Below are 18,784 nucleotides of genomic sequence, written 5' to 3'. Positions count from 1 at the left end.
TTCTGCATATAGACTATATATGCATGTAGTAAGACAAGTCCACTACTATTTAGTCCTACTTCACAAATTTGGTCCTCAGGTAATTAATCAGATGCCAAAGGGCTTTAAATAGTCTTGGCATATAATACAGTGTGAGTTTTTAAAAAGTAATTACTCTTAGCCGGTTAAAACACATTTGGGTACTATGTCTGAAACTGAGTTGCTTCCTCTTCTTACAGTCAGCAATTAATTGATAAAGTTCAGAATATAACGTAATTATCAATTATCTACTGTTAACTCAGCAAACAAATTACTTTCAACTAAAATGTAAAATCAGCCACAATATTCAGATGTTGAATGGTGACAAGCCGTTCTGCTTTCTAAGTGAATTCACTGACTGCACAGACTTTACACAGGAGAGGTGCGGGAACCATCTCCACAATGTTCTACACGTTCCACATAATAATTATTTGAGAGTTCAATTGCAGGAACTATGTCAACCTATCTTTACATCTACTGCAGCTAACAGTGTCCAGCACCTTACACACGCTAAACAGCCTTGTATCTAAATGATCTTCTGTCATAAAATTCCCTTTCTACAGCCCAATATATCCCCATCGCCTAAAAAGTCCATAATATTGTTCAACATGAACTGCTCATAGATGAAAAAGTATTTGAACACGATGCTTGACACGGACTTACTGGGTCCAAGTTCACGCTTTCATTCCTCTATTCTATTACTGCCATGGTGGTGGTGGTTTCACTTCTCAGCGTTTGGGTACTTCCTCAAACACAAGACCTTTACAGGTGTTCCAAGGGTCTAGATTCTAAGGAGCGTGGACCCATACTGCAGTCCCTTGCCGTGTCCTCTAGGCCCGCCTGCCCTTGGAGCCGCCCTTTGAACGCTCACGTGAGCGAGGCGACGCCCACGGGTGGCCGCGGCGCATGCGCGCAGGAGGCGAGCCACGGGACACAGACGAGCGGCGAGGTGCGGGCTGAGCTCCAGGGTCCTCGGCCCTGGCCACCCGGACCCGGCCTCTGGGGCTGCGCGGGCGGCCGTCGAGAGTGACCGCACTCCACCGCTCTGGGCTCGCCGCCGGGATACCCCACGTTGCGGCCCCGCACCCTGCGCTTCTGCGCCACGGCCCCCCGGCGTCCGGGCTTGGGCGGGCGGTGAGGGCGGAGCTCGCCATCCCGGGCCGCTTGATTGGCTGCCTCCGCTTCCCTTTCACTTTCCTGGGCGGTGAAGTTCAAGTGTGAAGTGACTGCTGTCTGCGAGCCCACGCTCTGCCGGGTTGCGATTTGCTTTTCTAGGGAGGAGTTGACCTCGCCCAGGCTCCTGCCGCAAGGGCTCCACCAGCCCCATTTCCGGAAACAGTTTGTATTTATATTACTTTCTCGGCCGGTGGAAGATGTTGGCATTTAGGTTCGCCTCTACACGAATGTTTTGCTGGCCACTTAAATGACTTTAATTTCTTCAGAAAAGCGAGACAGTTTCTCCCCCAGGTGTTCATATCCTTATTTTTGATGACAGATCTTGACGACAGTACATACAAAAAATACATAAAGATGATAGCTAACATAGTTATATTGAGCCTGATTATTTGCATTTCTTTAGCTTTCTGGATTATGTCTATGACTGCAAGCACCTACTATGGTGAGTATCAACGTTCTAAACTGTCTTTCTATAATCTAATCGGTGGGATTTAGAATGTACCATTGTGAAGGCCAAAACTCATATCCTCTGAAGGGTGATAAACTGTTGCGTTTACTTAGCTTGCACGGCCTGACTTGAATTTACTAACATGGAAATATACAGTGCCTTGAACATTTTAAAGCTTTCAATAAATGCTGCTTGTCATAATACTAGTTATACCGGTTCCAAAATATGTTTTGTATTTTATGTAATTATTACACCTATCTTGGTGAAAAATAAGTAAGGTGAAACAATTTTGCAAAGCAATTGTAGTGATGCTTTTCACAAGACTGTTTGTAAGGTAGTTTCATGTGTCCTGTAAAAAATAAAAAATAAAAATAAAAGATACAATGTTTACATTTGGAGATTTGAAAGATTTGTCTGCTGTTTGGTCACTGCAAAAGAACAGACCTGTTTTAAACCTGAAGCCAATTTGAATAAATATGAGGTACTCTGGACTCAAATATTTAAGATTTTGAAGCTGCCTTAGAGCATAAGTATGCCTTTGTACAAACTTCCTTGGTGGCCCTTTATAAAAACAGAATACTGTTCCGTTCAAAAGAAAAGTGAAAAATAGAGTGAGAAAGTGAACTGTTACAAACAATTTTATCATAAGTGATTGCCGTTTTAGACCTTAGTCCTTTTGCAGAGAGACATGTGAATAATCAAGTGGGTGTTCTCCAAGGTAAAGGAGCTTTCAGGACTGTTCATTCATAATGATTCCCAGTAGGGGATGAGGGCTTGGGGAGGAGAGGTATGTGAGAAGACTCTCCTTGATGCCAGTATTGACTATGACTTGAACTAAATAAAATGAACCAGCGTTTGTAAATTGAAGTGACCCCCTGGGCTAGGCACCTGATGCAGATAAGGAAAGCTGTCCAGGGCTTTTCGTTGCATATTAAGAACATGGGAACAGTTTACACTTCTAGAAATAGAATTTTCTTAGGATTTCTTTGTTCGTTTTTTTAACATTTTCACCCTCTTTGTCTTCCATTTTCCGATTTTTGATAGGTGGGCACAAGCAGTAGTTCACATTTTTCTTTACTATAATCACTCAGCCTTGGTGTTTAGGAGTCTGCCAGGAATGGTGGGAACTTTAAATGGGAAAGCTGTGACCAGTCTAAAGGAGGCAGCTTCTCTTCACCTGTCGTCAATTCTGCTACAGGGGCCTGAACTTCCAGTTTTTAAAACAGAAAATAAGAATCTAGATTTTTATACAAAATTTCCTGATCTTTAAATATTGACTCAAATAGTCTGAAAAAAATTATGCCAGCTAAACAGAACATCTGTGAGTGAATGCAACCTTTGGAAAAATCAGTTGCTATCCTTTGAATCCTGAGGTGTGTAGCTTGTGGGAATGTTACCTTTTTAAAAAATCTCTGTGAAAGACAGAAGAATAATTGGATCCTGTTAAGAAAAGTGTTTGTTCTATGCAGATCTTGAGATTGCATACGTGCCTTCTTTCCAAAAACATGAAGAACCAGAGATTAGTTTCAAATCTCCAAATATGTACCAGATACCCATTATTATAAGTAGTTGTAAATGGTTCTCAAAACTTGGAGAGGTCTTATTTGGTCATTCCCCAGTAGGATTGTCTCTCTGTAAATATACAAGTCTCAACATAAATATTTTACTTCGGTGGCTTCATCTCAGTTTCTCTACTTACCATAGTGTGGTAATCCAGAATGCAGTTATCAGAGCTTGCAGCCAAGACTAACCTGTGCAGGCTTCACACAATTTATGCTCTACTTTTTTAATTTTTCAGGTAACTTACAGCCTATTTCTCCTTGGCGTTGGCTGTTTTCTGTTGTTGTTCCTGTTTTGATCGTCTCTAATGGCTTTAAAAAGAAAAGTCTAGATCACAGTGGGGCTTTAGGAGGTATGTTTTTCTTTTGAATGTTTAACCATATAGTAAGTGCTTGCTTATATAATTTAAACTCATGTTTTCTAAATTCTGAATATGAGACTGTAAATTACACATATTTTAGACAATGATGAAGTTATGCATTGCTTAACATTCCTGTTCTGCCAAAATTTCAGATGCTAACATACCCTTTTAGTGTGATGTACAAATTGAACTTTGTAATTGATAACAAGTATATTAGGATAGACTTCTGAGGACCTTGATTATTCTGCTTCTTAGTTGGATTAAATTTTCTGCTAGCAGAAACATTGGAGCCTTTTTCCTCGATGTAAAACAGAGGAGCTATTGAGAAGAATAGCACTTGGAAATTGCTGTTAGTAGCCGCAAGCAGAGTAGTTCCAACTGAGTATTCTTAGTTCATTCTTCAGAATTGAGATGGGGACATTTATTTATTCTTTTAGCAAATATTTATTGAGCACTTACTATGTGCCACTCTTCTAGAAACTGGGGATATAGCTGTGAACAAGGACAAACTTTCAGATTTTATGGAACTTTTATTCTTTAGTACAGATAGATAATAAACAAATAGAATACATAAAACTTTCTGTATAATGATAAAGTTAATGAGAAAAATTAAAGATAATAAAGTGTGTGTATTGGGGAATGTGGGGTATTCTGTGGATAGGGTCAGGATTAACCTTTCTTCTAAAGAGCTAGTTTTGAACTGAGACCTGAAGAAGTCAGAAATGAGAAGATCTGAGAGAAGCATATTCTGCTGACAGAACAAGTAAAAAGGCCCTGACATATTCAAGTCTGGCTTGTTCAGGGGTAAGAATAAGGCTCATTTGACTGGAAAATAGGAAGAAAAGGTAAAGTAATGCAAGATAAAATTGAAGAAATAGGCAAGGGCCAGGTCATATGGGCCTGTGGGACACAGTAAAGATTTTACCCCAACCTAGAATCCTCCCTGCGTCGAACCAGAGGAGTGATGGGATGTGATCTGACTTTGGGATTTTCATATCCTACCAGTGTTATAAGCCCCAAAGACATGAGGATCCCCACTCCCACCCTGCCCAAATGCTTCCTATAGGCTGAGATCACTACAGGATAAGGATTATTTAGAACTGGCAGGTCTTGAAACCGCCTACCCAGCCTTCAAAACATTTCTGATCATTAGCCCTGATGCACTGTAAACACAGTCTATTCCCTCTGTAATCACATATAGCAGACGTTTCATAAAGTCTCATAAACTAGAGCAGGCCTTCACGGAGGCAAGATAGTCTGATACGTAAAAGAACAAGCACTAGAATCAGGCAGGATGACTTTGAATAATAGTTATGGCTTTGGCAAAGTCACATAACCTCTCTGTACCTCAGTTTTCTCCTCAGAGAAATGAGTTTTTAATTTCTAATCTAGAAATTAACACAACATTGTAAATCAACTATACTTTAATTTGTTAAAATTTCAAAAAATAAATAAGTGCTTCCTGTGCAAAAAAAAAAAAAAAAAAAAATAGCTAACCTAGAGAAGGACACACCATGAAAGTAATAACGCTTAAACTTCATGGCATTTCATTTGCAATGCTACCTTTCAAGGTCCTAGGAAGAGCCCTAGCAATGTGCTCTTATGGTCCTCTTTTTACAGAGGTAAAAGATTTTTGTGCTTTTTTTTTTTTTAAAGTGCCCCCAATTTATAAGCTTCAGGACCTACAAAATCTTGATCTACCCCTGATTTCATTCTTAGGGTTGCAGTAAGAATTGAATGAGATAATTACTCTAAGGTTCTTAGCTCAGTGCCTAGACACATAGCCAACATGTATAGGGTGCTTATTATTATTTGGCACAGTTCTGCAGAATCATGCTCATTCTCTTGCTTCGTAATTAAGATACACGGTTCAAATTCTGTTGAGAAATTGAGAAATCTGTTGTTAGCACTTTCAAAGTGTTAACTCATTTATAGCAGATAATTTGAGCAATCTCTGCCTGAATATAATAATATAGAGTTATGCTTTGCTAAAAATGTCCTTTCTCAGGTAGCTTTGCCTTGGTTTTTGTTTTTTTTTTAAGAACTTTTATTGAGATACAGTTAACATACAATAAACTGCATATATTTAGAGTGTACAATTTGGTATTTTTTTTCTTATTAGTAATGTATATATGGCAATCCCGATCCCAGTTCATTCCCCCCCAAACCTCCCCGCTTTCCCCACTTGGTGGCCATATGTTTGTTCTCTACATCTGGGTCTCTATTTCTGCCTTGCAAACCGGTTGATTTGTACCATTTGTCTATATTCCGCATATATGTGTTAATATACGATATTTGTTTTTCTCTTTCTGACTCACTTCACTCTGTATGACAGTCTCTAGGTCCATCCATGTCTCTACAAATGTCCCAGTTTCATTCCTTTTTACAGCTGAGTAATATGCTATTGTATATATGTACCAATATATGTATTTATCCGTTCATCTGTTGATGGACATTTAGGTTGCTTCCATGTCCTGGCTGTTGTAAATAGTGCTGCAGTGAACACTGGAGTGCATGTGTCTTTTTGAATTATGGTGTTCTCTGGGTACATGCCCAGTAGTGGGATTGCTGGGTCATGTGGTAACTCTATTTTTAGTTTCGAAAGGAACCTCCATACTGTTCTCCATAGTGACTGTATCAATTTACATTCCCACCAACAGAGCAAGAGCCTTCCCTTTTCTCCACACCCTCTCCAGCATTTACTGTTTGTAGATTTTCTGATGATGCCCATTCTAACCGGTGTGAGGTAATACCTCATTGTAGTTTTGATTTGCATTTCTCTAATAATTAGTGATGTTGACTTGCCTTGGTTTTCATTGTTCTTGACCTGTAGGAAGAAGCGTCAAGTTCTTCTTGAAGTGCTGTCTTCCTTTGGCTTCTATGCTGTATACGATCCTGTTTCTCCTCTTACATCTCTACTTTTGTTTCTTTCCTGCTACCATTTCCTTTTCTGCCTCCTGCCCTTGGGCCTCTACTTTTCTCCTCCTTTGCTTGATTTAGAATTAGAAGATATATATTTGAATCGTAGCATTGCCACCTGCTGCCTCTGTGAACTTGGTTACTTGACCTAACTCCTCCAAGCCTCACTTTCTTCATCTCCTATGAAATAGCTCCTTATGGGCTTATTGGTGAGGCTCAAACAAGATAATGTGTGGGACAACATATCTTCTTAAACTATAAAGTGTTATACGATAAGCTCCCTAAAGACAGAGAGTATATCATATGCTTCTTTGTCCCATGCTTTTTTGAATAGTGCTACACAGTTACAATAGTGCTTAGGAAATACATGTGCGTTGATTTTAAAACCACTACTCTTCTCCTAATCATTTCATTCTGTGGAATATTTGTATCTTTTTTGTTTGTAACTTTTTTTTTCCCTTAAGGACAAAAAACTGTAATATTGATTCAAAATATGTCATAGTACTTGGGAATATGTCCTGAGGTATGACTGCAAGTCACTTAAACGCTGTGTTATAATTTTCCCATAAAATGAAAGGGAATAATAGATCTATAGCACTGACTTATCATGAGGAGTCATACATATAAAATGCTTAGCACAGGACCTGGCACGTATAAAATAATAATATGTATTTTATAAATGTTAGTATTGTTGTCTTTCCACAGCTACTGTTACAGTCATAGGAGTGTTACTGAGGTTTGTCATGTCATGTCTTTAGTGTGCTTGGGATTGAGAGGAGTTTCAGAACTTGCTCGGGATCTGGATATTTAGAGTCCACCATGACACAGGAACACATACCTTAGTGTTGAAGGAAGAGGGAAGGGGTTGAGGCAGTGCTCAGAGTGGACACTGAAGTGAAGGGCTCTCATCTTCTTGAGAGAAAGAATGCTTCTAGAATAAGGAGAAGATCAAATGAGGGATTATGTGAGAATGTACTTATAAACTGTGAAGCACCATGCAGGTGATTTGCTCCAAGAAAGTGTTATTCATTGTGTTCCTTTGAACATGTCTGTGTAGACAGTTTGTCGTTCACCTCTTGACAAGTTTAAATTTAATTTCACTTGCTAACACTCGTAGCTTATTGGTTTCCCATTTTTTTTTATTCATTCATTCAATAATTATTTAGTAACGGTGTCCTGAATGCCAGACACTGTTCTGAGCACTTAGGACTTAGTAGTGAACATAATAGATAAAAATCCCACTGTCAGAGCTTACATTTCTAGTCAGGGGAGACAGATGATAAATAAGATGGGTTTAAGGCATTTAATCCCTAGAAGGAGATGCTGTAAGTGTAGTAGTGCACAGCCAATGAGGTGTTGTCAGGAAGGGCCAGTGGTTGTGCACTGTGTGGTCTCACAAGGATGGCCTACCTCTTTGGTTATCATAATTCAGATCTGGCATTCAGTTTTTTGAAATAGAAACCTCATTCTGTCAAGTACCCAGAGCTGATTAGAGCCAAGAAAACTGGTTTATGTTGCCCATTGTTACAAGGCACTAATGTATGAATCAGAATGCTACTTTATTAAACTGATTAAATATATAACTACTGGGTCAACTGGAATACAAACATCACTGTTCAGACATGTCCTATTCTTGCAGTCAGTCCACTTGAGAAGTCAGATTGTAATGAGAAGGTTGCTTTGGTGAGTACAGAGTCTGAGAAACAGTCAGAAATGCAAATCCACAGGTCAGAGGGTCCTGTCCCTTATATAGTATTCAAGTCTGCCAACCTCTGGTTCTCTTGGCCTTCATATTCTATATTTTGGGTTAACCAGCCTTCTTTTGATTCCCATAGTCTTTCTCTAGGCAGATCACTTATGATATAATTGATTAGGTTTGAGTTTATTAAATTATAAAGTCCCAGTCCTACCTTTCCCTTTCCTGCCTCTCAGAGATTGTTCCCAGGTCTCCTTGGTTGGAATTTTGGGTAACTCTACTCCCACTGTCAGAGACATTTGTAGACAGTGTTGCTTTCCTTCCCCAGATGGCATCTTCCAGTTACAGAATTTACCTGTTTTAAACTCAGAAGGCAGCCATAATTCTTGAGTCTGCACATTCTTTGGAAGCATCCTCTTGTTGTGCACGTTAACTCCTTAGCGCTGACAATTAAAGATTATAGAGGTGAGTTAGAAAGGTGGAAGAGACACCAACTGGAGAGAGCAGTTACTAATTTAAAAGTTGTTATAACTGGGAGATGCAGGAAATTCTAAGATATTTCTTAGACTACATAAAAGAAGTCATTCCCTCAAAGCACGTTCACTTCAGTTGATTTCCTCATTCTGAACTGTCATCAACTTGAACACTGGTCATTTCATGTTGTATTTTGAGATGTTTGAAGCAAAAACGATGCGGATACCTCTTTGTAGCATATCAGTGTAGGTTGTTTTAGGGCCATCTTACTTTGGGTGTGTTTAAAGATGGTGGAACAAATTATTAACAGCGACTGTCCGTAGAGAAGGGATGGGAGTGGTGAGGGAGAGTGGCACTTTAACTTTGGTATGTTTTGGCTTTCCTCTCCGATACTCATGTGGTAATTTTGTAGTATATTTAAAAACGTAAAGGTTGGATAACAATAATATTCATCATTATTGTTACAGTAATAATACATAATTGCAATAATGATGTTATTGTTGAGGTTTCGCCACTGTAACTGCTATTATTGCTAATGACATTAGTTAACATTTATTAAGGGCTTCTAATAAGCATGTTATGAAAATTATCTCATTTAACTTTTTACATGAAGCCAATGAGGTAGGAATTATTATTCTGAATACACCAATGAGAAATTGAGGCTTAAGGTTAGGTAACATCTAGTCATACAGAAGTAAGTGGAGGAGTTGAGATTTTAGCTCCAGACTGTTCAACTCCAGAGCTGAAGCACTTTATTAGTACTTTATACAGCATTACCCTGTTTCTTGCACTCTCAGTAAAAATGTACTAAACATAAGTAAAATGCCAATAATTGAGTATCTCTGGATGGATCAATCAGTCTGGATGGAGCTAACCAATAGAGTTACTTTAGAAATAGGAACCTGGTCCCCTGCTCTATTATTTAATACTTATTTATTTATTACATATGTATTAACTTATTTAATAATATTTAATATCTATTCTGTTACTTAGTAGAATTTTGCTTATTGTGTTATTTAATAAAAATCTTCATATAGCAAAACTGAATCTATCTATCTTGAGTTACAGAGAGCAGAAATTTTCAACCATGAACGCCATGGTGGCCACTCTTGGGTGCCACTGATCTGAGTACTCAGTGGCAGACCAGCACATTCTCTGCCTGAAAGAAGAGCTATAAAATTATCAAAAGTGTGCTTGAAAGTTCAAAATCACATGTAGAGAATGCTACCTTTTGTGTAAGGAAGAAGGAAAAATAAAAAAGCATGCATATATCTGCTTATCTTTATAAAAGAAAACACAGGAATGATAAACTGGGGAACAATGATGTTGACTACATACAAAGAACAGAAAGAGAGCAAAATATAGAGGGAGAGGCAGAAGGGACATGGGAGGAAGTGGCACCTCACTTTTTGTGTAAGTGTAACTTTTAAAAGCACGTTTAAGAAAAGCCGGCAAATTGGGAAGGGGCGGATCTAAAACTGAAAGTAAACTAAAATAGATGAACCCAGCTGTATTTTAAATGAATACTATAAGCACACTGAAGGGAAAAAAAGAAAAAGAGTAACTTATGAACACAGTATTTAACTATATTCTTTATCCCTTCGGTCTGGGTTTACAGGAAGGGGAGAATTGCAAACAAATCTTAAAATTGTTTTTAGTAGGTTCGTTTTTGTTACAGTATGGGTAAAGCAATTCTAAAACAGTTTTTTACACGTAATAGGGGATTGAGCAAACGAGTGAAATTGTCATTGTTGTTTGAGGCCAGAGTTCTTTCTAACTAAGGAAAAAGGGATACAGATGTGGAATGGGGAGAAGCAAGAGAGAACCTGTGGAGACAGATTGGAATTGGAGTTATTGGTGTGATCTTGTGATTTCCAAACTATGTAGGCATCTGTGTATATACATGTATATGTGCCCATGTTTATGTGTGCATGTATATGCATGTGTGTATATTTGTGTATGTGTATTCACTTGCTTTGTCCACAAAAAGCAAATATACCCCAATAACAGTGAACACACTGTGAGCCTAGATTTTGACCTCTAATATCCATTCCCCCCTGTAATGAACCAGAGCTCCTCAGAGAAATGGCTGCCTCCAGGGCTGGGGCAAAGTAGGTTTAAGATGAGCCCCAAGCATTTTGTTATACCAGAAAGAAAAGAAATGCTTAAAAAAAGAGAGAGAGAGACAGCTAATGTCCTGTGGTTACTGTATTGAGCTTGTCCGTTTTGTCTAATATTAGTATAGCCAACCCTGCTGTCTATTGGTTGCTTATTTGGATGGATTGTCTTGTTCAGTCCTTTTACTTTCAACCCATTTATGTGTTTGGATTTAAATTGAATCTCTTATAGACAGCATATAGTTGGACAACGTATTTTTATCCATTTTGCCAATGGATAATCCGTCTTTTGATTAGATCATTTAACCCATTTACATTTCAATAACTACTAATAAGGTGAGACTTCTGTCGTGTTGGAATTTGTTTTCTATATGCCTCTCTCTACCAGATTTACTCTTGGATGCTCTATTTATTGAATCTTCTTTGTAAAGTAGAAAAAAATCCCAGGCTATGGAGGGAAAAATGTAAAAAATATTGTGGAAACCTGGAAGACTCTACTACTTGGTAATGTCTTGGTAAAAATGTAAATGGAAATAACTGAAAAAAAATTCATTCTTTTTTTTCCACAGCATTAATGTATGGACTAAGTATAATTTTGTGTATATGTGTGTTTCTTTCAGCACTCGTGGTTGGATTTATCTTAACCATTGCAAATCTCAGCTTTTTCACCTCTTTGATGATGTTTTTCCTTTCTTCCTCGAAACTCACTACATGGAAGAGAGAAACAAAGAAACGTCTAGATTCAGAATACAAAGAAGGTAGAATGAATTATGTTTAATGATACTTAAAGTGGTAATGTTTATTTCATCTTAAAACGTTGTAAGCTTTTAATCAGAACATGTTTAGACTATTGAAACAGAAATTTTATATGAGAATTACTTTAAGTAGTAGCCTGATGTAGTTTATTATTACTTTACCACAGTAGCAAGTAACAGCAGAATTTTAGAAATACTGAAGTTAGTGTTAATTACTCTGAAACAATACAGAATGTGGAAAAAGTTGCATCCCCCTTTTAGTCATTTTAAAAATTTTAGTCATTTTTCTTTTCCTAAATTTTAAAATGTAAGTTCCTATAACTGCATGATTTTCCTCCTGAGAAGAAAACATTTTTTGTCCTTTTCATTCCCTTGTTTATTCCTAGGTGGGCAGAGAAATTGGATTCAGGTATTCTGTAATGGAGCGGTGCCCACAGAGCTGGCCCTGCTGTACATGATAGAAAATGGCCCTGGGGAAATCCCAGTAGATTTTTCCAAGCAGCACACTGCTTCCTGGATGTGTTTGTCTCTCTTGGCTGCACTGGCCTGCTGTGCTGGAGACACGTGGGCTTCAGAAGTTGGCACTGTTCTGAGTAAAAGCCCACCAAGGCTGATAACAACTTGGGAGAAAGTTCCAATAGGTGAGTCTTTATTTAAGTTTCTTTAAAAAACAAAAATGGACAAAAAGCCTCTTGATTAATTGTGTTTCTTATTGAAAAGCCTTTTAAGAATTTCAATTTGTCTCCTTAATTGGCAGATCGATATAGGCTATTGAATCAGTGATAATAAATAATATTTGCAGAAAGTGTTAGTAATTCCTAGATAAACAATATAGAAACATAGAGATTGACCTGCAGGCTCATCAGTGGGAAAGGAAAAGGAAGGAAATGGTAGAGTATTTCTTGGGGCCTAGTATATGGTTAGTGCTTCAACGTATATCTCATGTCCTCATTATCGTTATCAACTACTTACTGCTACTAGTACTATACTAGTACTTTATCATCGTCTCCTCCTCCTTCCTCTCCTTTTCCTTCTTTTTTTTCCCCCTTCATCATCATCATCATCATAACAGTTAACATATTTGAGTATCTACTGTGCACAAAGCAGCATTCTGACTAGTCTCCATGGATTACTGTTTACTCTTAATAATCATGTGAATTGGTCCTTTCATTGTTTACATCTTACAAGCAAGTAAACTAAGGCATAGAGAAGTTAGGTAGCTTCACCACAGTCATCAAGCCTGGAAATGACAGGACTAAGATCGAAACCAGGCAGTCCAGCTCTACTAGTTAAACTATTCCACATCACTGCTTAGAATGTCAGGAGTTACTGAGGAGAAAAGCCTGTTTTCTAAGTAGGATAGTCTTTGGATTGCATCCAGGTGAACCCTTTCTTTAAATTAGTCTTGATTAGATAGGTACCAAAATATTTTGCTTTTTTTTGACTTTATGTGTTTGCTGATTGTTAACCAGATGATTTTATCCATGTTCTTCTTTAGGGACCAACGGAGGAGTTACGATGGTGGGCCTTGCCTCCAGTCTCCTTGGTGGGACCTTTGTGGGCATTGCTTACTTCCTCACGCAGTTGGTTTTTGTTAACGATTTAGACATCTCTGCCCCTCAGTGGCCAATTATTGCATTTGGGGGTCTGGCTGGATTGCTGGGATCAATTGTGGATTCATATCTAGGAGCCACCATGCAATTTAGTGGTAAGAACATTACCTTATTGTTGCAACTTACTGGTGTATTAAAGAAATGGGAATTCAGCCACCGCACAGCAGTGGCAGGGCCCAGCTGCTGCAAAGAAGATATGTTTTGGGCAAAAAAATTCATGTTATGGGCAAAAAATTCGAGTACTGTATTTCTGACTAATTGTATAACAAGTTATTTTAGTTTCTTTTCTGCGGAAAGTGTAAAGCATTACAACAAAGATTTTTAATGTAGGGTTGTTTTTTTCATCCGTGCTGTTGATTGTTAAATGTAGTAGTCTGATCATGACACTGAATAAGTGTGTCCTGAAAGAAAGAAAAAGGAAGGAAGGAAGGAGGGAGGGAGGGAGGGAGGGAAGGAAGGAAGGAAGGAAGGAAGGAAGGAAGGAAGGAAGGAAGGAAGGAAGGAAGGAAGGAAGGAAGGAAGGAAGGAAGGAAGGAAAGAGGGAAGAAATACAGAAAAGAAAAAAAAAAAAGAGAGATGTGATAATAAAAAGTCCCAAACACACAGGTTGTTGAGGGACCCAGAATGATAGCGCAAAGTCTCTTCTACGATTTTGAATTTCTTATTCTTTTGTGTTAAATTGATTGAAAGAAAACTACTCCTACAGAGCAATGAGTAGAAGCTATGCAGGCAAGATGTGATAGTGCAGGAGACAGACAGATGCTTTTGCTCATGGGACTTTACCTAATCCCAAGGAAGCAGAGTTTTGGAGTCAGATCATAATGCCCTTCCTTTCATTTGTTTTCCAAGTCCATTTGAGAAACAGTTAATAATAATCTGACTATGTGCATATGATGTACTTTTCTGCTGTGACATCAGGTTTGCTATCCTCCCCACTGAGCTTTTAGTCCCTCTCAAGATATATGGCAGAGTCCATTTTCTCCAAAATCTTCTGTGCTTTGCATCTAAGGCTCTCCTGTCATGTCAGTGTACTGACATGTTCTGTTAGGTGTGTATTTGATCCACCCTCTAACCAGCCACGTTTTCTCCTTTGATTCACACTGTGAAGAGGCTAGACGTCTGGAAAATGGTTCCCTGAATACAGTGTTCTCAGTTCTCTTCATGTCCCAAGATAATCTGCTTGTCCTTCCACTCCCCTTTCCACCATCAGAACATTGGTCCTCTCAGCTTCATTAGTCTCATCTAGATGCTGAGGAGGAAGCAATCTGACTTTAATTGATACTCAAGGGTCAGTAACCATACACACACACACACACACACACACACACACACACTACACGATTTTTAAAGAGCCTAGGTTTTATTTTAAACTGGGCTCTAACTGGGAAGTTTCTGATCATATTGAGTGAGTTGAGGTAAAAAATTTGGGCCGGGGAGCAGGTTAGATTCATCCTCATGAGCCTCCTTTGTGTGAGCACCTGGCTAGGCCTGGGTACCCATTGTGGAGGCCGTAGGCATGATGCCTATTCTCAGAAGCCTCACAGGTTGGTCTTGGGGGAACCACTGGGGACGCAGGCCCAGTCTGCCAGTTTCATGCCATCTCTGCTTTTCAAGTTCTCCCTTCTACTTCTGAAGGAACTCCAGCATTGTTGAGAGAACAGTATTGAGGTGTACTGAAACCCGTTTATTCAAAGAGGCCTTTTGTAATCATGGGTTCCATATCACTCACCATATAGGTTATCCACTAAAGTCGTTTTGTGAATGGCTGAGAATCTTTGAAAAATTATCTCCTTTGGAGGAGAAAGCTAATTTTTGTTTTTTAAATCTTGGATTTTCTACCTCACTCACTTCTTTTTCTTTCCAGGTTTGGATGAAAGCACTGGCATGGTGGTCAACAGCCCGATGAATGGGGTGAAACACATAGCAGGGAAACCCATTCTTGATAACAATGCCGTGAATCTGTTTTCTTCTGTCCTTGTCGCCCTCTTGCTCCCAACAGCTGCTTGGGGGTTTTGGCCCAGACAGTGAACTTTATTTCATTTGCAAAAGTTAAAACTGTGGTTAATTCAGCTAAATTTGCAATTCCAAGTTTCATCCCAGGAAGAGTAATTGTAATGACAAAGCCGAAATGCCAACTCCCCCTCTATTCCATTATGATGGAATTCCACATTTTTCCTTTCTCTGACTTCCTCATAACAGCTAATATCTTTCTGGTGAAAGACAAGATTCATAGAATTTATCCATACTTTTCTTCTGCTGAATGGAACTTGAGCAATGAAGCTATAATGTTCCTATATGTTGAACTGAAAGTTCCTGCTTGTTTTGTTTAAATCAATAAAGGGACTAAAAGTGATAAAATTTTTAAATGGTTCAGTTGTGGCAGAGAAATGCCACCATGCCAGTTATCCAAATGTTGTATCCGTTTTAAGTATTTAAATGGATGTGTGTGGAAGCCTGAATAAGTATAATATCCTGGACTTCCCCATTACTTGCCACTTATTGTAAAAAGTGTGGAGTTTGGTTCCTGGTGAGCTGCAAGGTCTACTCCGTGTTTCTTCTTCCTTCCTCAGGGTTAGTGATGAAAAAAAAGTAAATGTCTTTTTCATGTGGCCATTAAAATGCATGAAAAAAAATTATTTTTAAGTAAAAGCAAAAGAGATATGTCTAAAACATGTGCACCTTACTATATATATCAGTTGGTCTCTGAGCAGAAGTTATCTTGAATTTAATATTTTTAATGTATTTTCTAGCTTTCTTTGAAATTTGTCAAGGAATTTGATTTACATTGACATGTTGACCAGTTAAAGAATTCCTGGAAAATTATCGCAATTATTATTTCATTTGCTGTCCTAGAATTCCCTGGAAGATGCTGTGATTTCCTATTATGTACCTTCTAAGCTGTGCCCTCCTTTGCATAGTCTCAACCAAAGTGAATTCTACGTTTCAGTTTTGTTCTTCACTTTGATGTACATGCTAAAGTAGTTTAATATAGTATGAATTATTGTGCTAAAAGTATTTTGAAATATTTCTCATGTGATTTCCATATCTTTCTTCCCCTGCCCCTTTTGCATTCATAGAAAAATTGAGGAGAGAGTCTATGAATAAGCAACTATAAGAGTGGAGAAAGCTTAGCATTCTTTATTGGTGACCCTGCTACAGGGAGTATCTAGAAATGACTTGGTTCGGAAAGAATTTTTTAAAAAAAACAGCTGACACACTTAAGCCTTAAGCCAAGCAACTCAGTGGGTCTCTACTTGTCTTCTTTATATATAAGTTGACATTACCTGAGCATCTTAAAAAGAAAATACTTGTGTCTGGGCTTCACCCACAGGTTCTAATTTACCTGGTCTGGGGTACAGCCTGGGTATTGGAACTTTTTAAAGCTCTGGCTGCCCCTTAGAATCGTGTAGGGAGTTTTCAAAAGCACTGTTGTCAAAGTCCCTCTCTAGACCAAGTAAATCAGAATGTCTGAAAGTGAGACCCATGCGTGGGTTATTTTTAGAAAGTTCCTTGGGAGAGTCTAACGTTTAAACAGGTTGAGAACTACTAAATAAGAATATCCTTATACAAATGTCAAATCACTATGTTGTACACCTGAAACTAATGTTGTATGTCAATTACAATTCAATAAAAAAGATAAAGAAAAAAGAATATCCTATACCTAAAGTCTCAAAAGAGTTGAATTTTCATTTTTATGCAGACAGCTATTAGCAGCAGTGTTGTATGCTGTTTTTATGGATGGATAGCTTCTAGTAATTACACAGTCTTACAGCTACATCACTTACCAAATCATCCCTGCGTCAGTTTTTTGTGCAGCCTGTTTATTCCTACAGCTGTTCTAACATACCTCTTTTCTTTTTTTCCTGGAGATTCATCCTCATGACATACTTTGGGGCAAAAATACTCATTGGAACCATTTTGGGATTTGGTAGAATCACCACATCAGTAACAGTTTGGGGGACATACTGCTTCACAATCCTTTATTTGGGCTAGTTGTGTTTTGGAATCAAAATTTTTCAGACTTTAAAAAAATGATAAAGTACATATAAAATGTTTTACTTAAAATTCCCAAAAGAGTCTAGAATGGCACACATTATCAAATACACTAATATTTCTGTAGTGAGTATATGAATACCACCAATAAGTGTGATAACTAAAGACTGAGAGCTTCAAATCAGATTTTGTCACAGAATTTAGAAAGAAACTTTCTGGTTTCAGAGCATTTTTGGATATGATAGTTATAGTTTTTTGTTTTTTGTTTTTTTTATGTATTTATTTATTTACTTTATTGGCTGTGTTGGGTCTTTTTTTTTTTTTTTGCTGTGCGCGGGCTTTCTTTAGCTGTGGTGAGTGGGGGCTACTCTTTGTTATGGTGCACGGGCTCCTCATTGCCATGGCTTCTCTTGTTGCAGAGCACGGGCTCTAGGCGTGTGGGCTTCAGTAGTTGCAGCACATGGGCTCAATTGTTGTGGCTCACGGGCTCTAAAGCGCAGGCTCAATAGTTGTGGCGCACGGGCTTAGTTGCTCCACGGCATGTGGGATCTTCCTGGAGCAGGGATCGAACCCGTGTCCCCTGCCTTGGCAGGCGGATTCTCAACCACTGCGCCACCTAGGAAGCCCCATAGTTATAGTTTTTTAATGAAATGCTTTTAAAAAAGATCTTTCATGTATTTTACTGTAACGATAAACAGTTAATGTAAAAAACACTTTTCACGGAAAGAGCTCCCTGTAGCCATATAATAAAATAATATGTCCTACTGCCTACTTAGGCAGCCTGGAGGCATACATACTAGTTCTTGCCATACTGTCACCCAGTAGAAAAGAGCAAGGTGTATGTGCTCAGGGCAGCTCCCAAAGGAGACCTGAAGACTTAAAGGAGTGTTATTTGAAGACTCATCAAAAGGAGCCACCAGAAGGACAGTGAACTGATACAACAAATCCTTCCATTCTTAGCTTTTCTCATTACTTAAGAGTTATCTCGGCTTCAGCCTAGGTGCATATATCTCTTTCTTATTTCTAGCTGCTTTACATGTAGGATGCTGGCTTCAAAAATGCCAACCTCATCTGAATTAGGTACAGGCCTAGCATAGAGAGAAAGCATGTGAGGGGGCATATTGTAAACTTTGCCACATGCATGCAGTATGAACAGCTGCTGCCTGTGTGCACAGTGGGTGTCCTGCAGCCACACCATCTGATGCTCCTGAGGCCATCGCAGTGAGAAAAGACCGTGCTTAGCTGCCACATCCCAGGTGACTTGCACATGAAAACACAATGATGCAACTTAACTGTGGAGTACCTTTGGTATAACTCCAAATGAAACATTTGGAAACTGAACTGAACGTTTTTAAAATATGTAAGTGTTTAGTGTATGTTTGTTAGGTTGTTAATTAATCATTTTCCCTTGAAGAATCATTGAAAGTTGATCATCAGGAACATATTTCTGGAAGAAAATTAAAAATTAAAAAACCAGTTTGGCTACCTAAATTTCAGAGGACTGCGATGATACCAACGTTTCTTAATCATGTGACTCAGTTTTAATGGCTTTGGAACTAATGTGTCAGGGAGTGATTGTTGAAGAAGTGAGGGTGAGGCCAGGTTAGCAGGGCAAAGCTCCTGAAATTATTTTCCCTGCCAAGACTAAACATAC

At 38.5% G+C, this 18,784-nt stretch overlaps 1 protein-coding gene across 1 annotated transcript; it reads left to right on the top strand.

The window, feature by feature from the left end:
* The first annotated feature begins 939 nt into the window (after nt 1-939).
* On the top strand, nt 940-16,797 carry TMEM19 (transmembrane protein 19). The gene is made up of 6 exons (XM_057742934.1): nt 940-1,636; nt 3,441-3,554; nt 11,390-11,527; nt 11,911-12,165; nt 13,023-13,232; nt 15,002-16,797. Exons 1-6 carry the CDS (start codon nt 1,507-1,509, stop codon nt 15,163-15,165), a joined length of 1,011 nt encoding a protein of 336 aa, XP_057598917.1. The 5' UTR covers nt 940-1,506; the 3' UTR covers nt 15,166-16,797.
* The last annotated feature ends 1,987 nt before the right edge of the window (nt 16,798-18,784 follow it).

Source organism: Hippopotamus amphibius, chromosome 7 (assembly GCF_030028045.1).
Source record: "Hippopotamus amphibius kiboko isolate mHipAmp2 chromosome 7, mHipAmp2.hap2, whole genome shotgun sequence".
NCBI lineage: Eukaryota > Metazoa > Chordata > Mammalia > Artiodactyla > Hippopotamidae > Hippopotamus > Hippopotamus amphibius.
The sequence above is the reverse complement of the archived record's forward strand: the minus strand, read 5'-3'. Positions and strand labels throughout refer to the sequence as shown.